The 7,500-nt window shown below is 42.0% G+C and overlaps 1 protein-coding gene across 2 annotated transcripts in view; it reads right to left on the bottom strand.

The window, feature by feature from the left end:
* LOC122147088 (rho GTPase-activating protein SYDE2) overlaps positions 1-7,500 on the bottom strand; it is a 21,104-nt gene that overhangs the window by 7,502 nt on the left and 6,102 nt on the right. The window contains exons 2-3 of one of the 2 annotated variants that reach the window (XM_042768208.1): positions 2,563-3,345; positions 1-829 (exon numbers count right to left, since the gene is read on the bottom strand). The exon at positions 1-829 is cut by the window's left edge and continues 53 nt beyond it. In XM_042768208.1, the coding sequence (XP_042624142.1) occupies positions 1-829; positions 2,563-3,345 (1,612 nt within the window). The remainder of the gene's footprint in view (positions 830-2,562; positions 3,346-7,500) is intronic. The other variant, XM_042768209.1, reaches the window with a different exon arrangement.

The following is a 7,500-nucleotide window of genomic DNA, read 5'->3' as shown; positions in this document are numbered from 1 at the left end:
GCGGGAGCAGCAGGCGCGGCAGAGCCGTTGTTTCCGCTGGCATTCGTTGGCGTCAAAATGACCAGTTTGAGCACCCGCGCCCTCTCGAGCTCCAGGTTAAAGGTGTGGTTTAAGGGGAGACACGCCCCTCGACAGGTGAGCAGGGACGTTCGAGCCCGGGTCACCCCGTCCACTTGAATGGCACAGAAGACTTCTTTAGTAGCGTCGTTCCGAGGGGATCGTAGCAGCTCGTCGATGCCCAGCAGATGCACCGTGAGCAGCCCCGAAAGTCTCTGAGCACAGCGAGGCTGATCCGCCAGCGAGTACGAGCGGAACGATTCTGCGTCTGCCACAGCAAGTGAATCCTGTGGTCCACAGTGTGGTGGTGGTGTAGGTGACCCATTTGACCCCTGACCCGAGCCCTGCTTTGGCAAGAGTTCAGGTGAGTCTCCGTCACTGAGATATCCTCCCTTACTAGCAGAACGCATTCGAGAGGAACGACGCCTCGGCCTTGCGGGCGCACTGGAGTCCAAGTGGTACTTGCTGATGACGTTGGATGATTCCTTGCATGCATTTGGGGGTGAAGCCTCATCGGATGCTCCTGGTGTGCTACTGCCGTTCCCTTGTCCTTGTCGCTGATTACGGGACGAGCGTAGGCTAAGCTTCCGTCTAAGTTCCGGAAGTTTCCGCATCTTCATAGAAAGCCGCCGCACTGTTCCTGGAGACTTGATCCTGTCGATCACACTGCTGCCACTTCCACCCTCTCCCGAGCTTTTCTTTGGCGCCCCGGGACTGTCAGAGTTCACACCACTAGCAGAGCTAATACAGTCCGACTCTAGCACAACCAGATCTAAAACACAAGAAACACAATTTTAGAAACTTACAAGGAACCTTTGAGATGGTCCTAAGCCCTGACAGGCAAGTAGAAGTTGCTCTCTAGTATCTTGTGGTACAAGTCCGTTCCAAAAACCTAGTGAGATGCCTTAATGTTTACTACCTACACAGGAAACATACTGGACAACAAAAGTGGAACCTTGGTAATGGAAATTGAAGATTTTAGAGATCCTGAAGTCCTTGATTAGTTGGTCAAGGTGGGTTTAATTAGGGCTAGAAGGAGGCCCTCCAGGAGCTAGATTGGACAGTCCTGTCATAAACGTATTTGGAACACTCTACATCAGGGGTGGGCAACTATGTACCTTAAGACCCACTTTCCTGCAGAGTTGAACAAGCTTATCAAGTTCTTCAGGATTACTACAAAGATACAGACTTTGGAGGGTTGGAGCTAAACTCTACAGCAGGGGTGTCCAATTTTGCACCTGGAGGGCCACTGTCCTGCAGAGTTTAGCCCCAACCCTAATTAAACACACCTGAACCAGCTAATCAGGGTCTTCATACTCACTAGAAACATCCAAACAAGTAAACTCTGCAGGACGCTAGCCCTCAAGAAGCAAGCGTGGACGCGCCTGCTCTATGGGACAGTGGGCCTTTGAGAGCCAGAGTTGCCCAGCCCTTCTCTACATCAGTAGCTTCCAACCACATTCCTGGAGCCCCCAGCACTGCACATTCTGCAGTCTCCTTTGTCTGAGACCCTCATTTCAGGTCTTGGAGTCTCTACAAATGAGCTGATGACCTGAATCAGATGTGTTTGATTAAGCAGACATTGAAAATGTGCAGTGTTGGTAGGGCTCCAGGAAAGTGGTTAGGAACCACTGCTTTACATCAGAGGTGGGCAACTCTGGGCCTCAAGTTAACCAAGGTCTTTGGGTACTAGGAACCTACAGATAGGTGAGTTCCATCAGGGCTGGAACTAAACTCTGCAGAACAGTGGGCCTTCGACAGCCAGAGTTGCCCAGCCCTTCTCTAAATCAGTGATTCCCAACCACGTTCCTGGAGAAGCCACAACAGTGCAGATTTTGTAGTCTGCTTTGTCTGAGACACCCACTTCAGGTCTTGGAGTCACTTCTAATGAGCTAATGGCCTGAATTGGGTGTGTTTGATTAAGGTCAGTGTTTAAGAGGCACCAAGAACGTGATTGGGAACCATTACTCTACACAGGCAGTAAAACAGCAGTTCACATATGAAGTGCTCCAGAGAATCGACCCACATTGCTTTCCAACAGAGTTTGACATTAGCATGTCACTAAGCTACAGACATGACTCTGGTTAACATAATACTGAGTAAAGCAGTCAATTTTTAATTTTGTTGAACTATTTGCATTCTGGGATTGGCTTCTCCATGACTGCTGCGATAAAATTGGACCAAAAAGAAGGTTTCTTAGAAGGCAGCACAATAATAAGTATGCCACCCACCTTTTGGAACAGTATTCACCTCTTGGGCACACCTAAAATGCTGTCTAGGTAGGCAGCTCACTAGGTTTTAGGAAAAGAACTTCTAATTAAATGTAATGTGTTTGAAGCCCATCCTATTTAAAAAAAAAATTGTGAATGCGAATCATAGCACAGCATTTGTCTCCTTACTATAAATAAGGTTTTAAAACCAGCTGTGTGAAATGCAAGTATGCTGGCAAGTAAAGCAGCTCAGCTTGTGACAAACTCTTACATAATGGAAAAAACCTGACCATACCCGAACTATCCGCATTGTTGACGTCAGCCTCAGTTTGAATCTCTCTCATTTGATGGACACCGGTGGGAGTCAAACCCCCTGATTGTTTCTGGTCTCTTTTCTCCTTTGCCGATTCCTCAGTTTTTCTCTTTCTCCACGGATCTCCATATTTTTCCTGAGCCGTCCCTCCAGTGGCCCTCGAGTAATCCTCTTCAGGAATGGGGTTGTACCAAATGTTTCCATCTCTGTCTGTGCCCTGCCGCAACTCTGTGATTCTGGTTGGGAGGACTTCATCTGATGCCTGGGGCTTTCCTGTGGACAGTACCCAGGCTCGACTACTCCTGTCCAGGTGCTGGAGGTATGCGCCTTGCCCAGAGATCTTCGCTGAGCTAGAAGAGTCACACACATCCATACAGACTGTAGATGGAGGTGTCAACTCCGGTAAACCGGCGTCAACCGAGTCACATGGTGTCCTGGAATATCCAAACTCCAATTCCAGATCTTTCTGCTTCCTCTTCAAACCATCCTCACTCAAAGTCCTTTGGCTCCCGGCCTGTTTTGAGTCCTCAGCCTTTCCTGAGCACAAATCCCAGTCCTGTGGCCCATAGACAAGGCTCGTACACAGATCTGTGCTGGCTGGGTCTCTGCTCGTAGAGGGAAGTTTGGCCCAGTTCTGTTTTTTAGTGACGGTAATCTGGGAGCGTCTGGTACACTCCTCCACGGCGGAGCTCTCTGTCTCAGCATGGCCTGAGGTGGATGCAGTTGATGAAGAACTTTGGAAAAGGTCCACCTTCCCTGTCACTTCTAAGGCAGAGGAAAGAAACCAGCAATCGTTACCATAGCAGGAGTTTTTTGGCCTTATTTGGTGTTGAAATATTTGGATTCTGGATTTGAGTGACTAACTTGAAGAATGGACCACTGGAGACTTGCAACACTCGGTAATACCAAATACCACAAGTAAAAGTGTAACTGGGGGCGATTAACCTTTACAGGGTTTGATTCCTCCCTAAAACAACATTTCTGAGATGAGTTTACAGTGACGTGCATGGACAGAGAGCAGCGAAGAGAGAGGATGACTGGAAAGAATTAAAAAAAGACCAGAAACAGACACCAAGAGGAGTGCTGCAGATATTTACCATCTCCTTCTTTACGCTCCCTCTCTCCCCTCTTGCACATGTGGAAGTTTCTCTAAACTCCCTCCTCCCCTGTTTTCCCCTCTCTCTCTCTCTCTCTCTCTCTCTCTGTTCTTTCCCCTCTTGAAATTATGAACGTGGCTTGTGACACACAGTTAGCCAAATATCTAATCCAATTCCAGAAGCCATGAATAACTCCCGTGTGCCCTCCAGATCGGCTCTGCGCATTATCTCTAGTGGCTTGCATGACTCTGGAAGTGCTGAATAAAAACATCTCTATCAGTCGCTCTTTAGTTAGCACTGCTCATGAGTGTCTCAAAACCGTTGCTAGTTTACAAGGCCAAGACAACACTCCACAACCAAATGCCTAAACTGCAAATGCTGCTTAAACACTGCACAAAGCTCTGATGGAAAGTTTGACAGATAGGAATGTGCAAGTCTAATTTGAGGGTGCAGAAAGTGCTGGAGCATTTTGAAATCAATTGGGAATACAACAAATTGGATTTCTGAGCACTTTTGAGCCTGCTTATCTGAAATTTTCACTGGTCATTTGATGCCTACATCAGAATGTGCTTCAGGAAAAGGTCGCACTCAACTTTGGGATGAAATGTGACTTTTGCAGACCTTTCGATGTCTCCTGAAATCAATGCATTCGAAGTGTTCTCTAACAAACGGCTTTCCTGCTCAAAGGGTTGAGTATGGTGCTTCCAACTCCAATGTCAAGGGTTCGATTCGGGAATGCATGACCTGATATAATGTAAATGTGTACCTTGAATGCAATATAAGTCGCTTTGGATAAAAGCATCTGTAAATGATGTACAGTGTACTCTCTTTGTTTTCAATTACAATTTTTCAATTCCCGCCAAATCATTCTCAGTAAATATCTTGGTTTGCTCTAAAATAAGTCACATTCCAGAAGCCAAACTGACTTCAAGATGAAAACAGAAAAACACAACACAGACCCCTTTATGCTTCCCTGAGCAGGAAGTGTTACAGTTCGTTAAGTGGGCCAGCAGATGACTTCCTGTTTTGCCTAAGCAGCCAAGAAAAGGAGAAGGAGAGAAACAGACAGCAACAGGCTAGAGCTACTTGCTGAGATATTGCATAGACAAAAACGCATAAATAGGATGGTGCAGAAAATTATAATTTGGTTTACATTTATGCATTTGGCGGACACTTTTATCCATGCATTTGCTGGGAATCAAACCCATTGCTTTGATGTTGCTAGCTTTATAGGTTCAGGAAGACATACATTTAAAGATCAGGATAAGGAATAAACAAAAAGTAAAAAATTAAGTCCAGGGAGTGATTTCAGTGACAAACACACAGCTGTTGGGCTGCTGAGAGGTTTTCAATGAGCGGTCTGTGTAAAGGGCTTTCCTTCACAGCGGGACACACACACACACACACACACACACACACACTTAACCCTATTCACTATTCATTACAACACCCCAAAATACACACGCTCACACAAAGCACGCTCTCACGAGTGGCACGCTGGACTCACCCTTCACCTCCGACGCTCATTCAACAGTCTGTGTGTTTATGAAGTCCTTTCTGGGTTTAAACAGCACATTGATAAACTGGTCTGGCTCTATTTAGCAGCTTACGACTCTAAATAGCCACATGCACCCAGCCCTTAACGGGCAAAACTTTACAGAGCTTCAGTAAAATCATTTACAGACAGTATATCGACTAAGACGATTAATCAGATGATATTTGGATATCATGGGCATCACCGACAACATGGAGAACTAAAAGAAGAACTAACATTGGGTTAAAGCTGAAGTGCCATTTTTCAATGTTTCAGAAGTGAAACACTTCAGTTTTAAAGCATCTGAATGTTAAAGTCAAAGCAGTCGAACGCAGATCCACACTAATCCATGACAGACTGTTGAAAGTTAAATGTGATGTAAGTTTGTTTTCATTAACCAAACTGACAAGGCTGCGTGCATGTTTGTTTACTCCTGAGTTTATTTACAATGTTTGGCAGGGTGCAACAATTAGTGGCAATGTTTGCTGAGAATATTCACGGCGTAACGGTTAAAGAGTTTTTCCCAGAATGCCGATCCCTCCCCCTTCAGCCGCCCACATCTCTGCAGCATAATTTGAGACATCCTGTCGCTGTACTGCTCTCATCTGCCCCGAAAACACAAGCCAAACTATTAATAATCACATCAGGAAAGACTCAAAACATGGAAGATGATCTTATGTTTCAAAAACAGGCATTAAGAAACTGCTATGAGTTATTTCATCTACTAGAGCAGCAATAATAAAGCCAAAACAAATATACATGATCTTTACAACTACGGAGTTGTTTTGGCCTCGTCTAAAAGACCTGTAAGAGTGAATACAGGCCTGATCTAAAGGGAAACACAATCTGGATAAGCCCCGGTCTCTCCAGATCCCCCATGAAGATGTTTCCTGAGAGCTCGAGCATCAGATCAGATCTGCGGAAAGTCTCTCAGTCGTTAGATTGAGAGGAAACTCGCTTCTAAACATCTGCGCTCAATGTTCTCTGTAATTTTTCTTAAAGCGGAGCAAAACCTCTTTCTGATGGTCAGAACTAAGCAGTGCACAAACTATAAAGATCGCATTCTATGGTAACTAAAACAGACATAAATGATGTGAATACTTAGTGCAGATGTGCAAGATTATTTATTATTTAGAGCATGCATGACCTCTAAATATCATGCATTATATTTGTCTTTTTTTCTAGATAAGTGAACTTGAACGAAACAAATGTTTTAGGATGAGCTTTTTATCTAATTGATTAATCAGCGATGATATTTGTTTTTTTTTGTATGTAAGTAAACCAATGGACGTCCTTCTGAAGCGCTGATGCTAGAAGTCTTCCACACATTTTTGATCCTGCACTGAATGTTTTATTTTTCTTTCTGCGCCGGAGTAACATCAGATGGAACATTTTCTGCAATGCTTTATTTTTCAGCTTGGAAGCGCGTCTCATTTCTGTTTGGAGCAGGATTGTAGAATTAAACAGACAGCACATGACAGACACGGCCCAGAACAGCTGCATTATCAGTTTATTAGTATGACCAGATGCTGACAGCTATTTTCGAGTGCCCCGAACCGCACATTATACTCTACTTCTGTTTGGAAGCAGGCTAATAAAATCTGCTTTCCCAAACAACCAAAAAAAATAAAAAATAAATATATATATATATATATATATATATATATATATATATATATATATATATATATTTTTTTTTTTTTTTTTTTTTTTAATATACTGTGTATGTGAGTTGTAAACAACAGTTAAAATAACTACAAGAAAAATTAATTGATAACTAACTGGATGAATAAATAAGAATATTGAAAATATATTTTTTTTAAAATTAGGCAATGTTTATTTATTTTGATTTAAATAGAAATACATATATTTTGATGTATAGACAATATTTTAAATAATTCTTATAACACACTATAAATGTAAATATGCTGTAAACATCTTAATTAAAATAAATATAATAAATTAAATTACTAAATAACTAACAGAATAACTAAATACATTAATTAATTAATGACTTATTTTTTGTGAAAATTTGGCAATATTTATATATTTTAATTTTAAAAATAAATACATATTTTTAATTTCCATATAATAATTTTAAATACATTTTATAAAGCACAGTAAACAATAGTTAAATTAAATACAAGTAAAAAAGCTATATTTTAAAATGAGACAATATTTATATATTTTGTTCTTAAAAAATAAATAAATATTTATAATTTATATATAATATTTTAAAATACATTTTATAAAGCACCGTAAACAATAGTTAAATTAAATACAAGACAA

This window comes from Cyprinus carpio, chromosome A12 (genome assembly GCF_018340385.1).
Source record: "Cyprinus carpio isolate SPL01 chromosome A12, ASM1834038v1, whole genome shotgun sequence".
Classification (NCBI taxonomy): domain Eukaryota; kingdom Metazoa; phylum Chordata; class Actinopteri; order Cypriniformes; family Cyprinidae; genus Cyprinus; species Cyprinus carpio.
The sequence above is the reverse complement of the archived record's forward strand: the minus strand, read 5'-3'. Positions and strand labels throughout refer to the sequence as shown.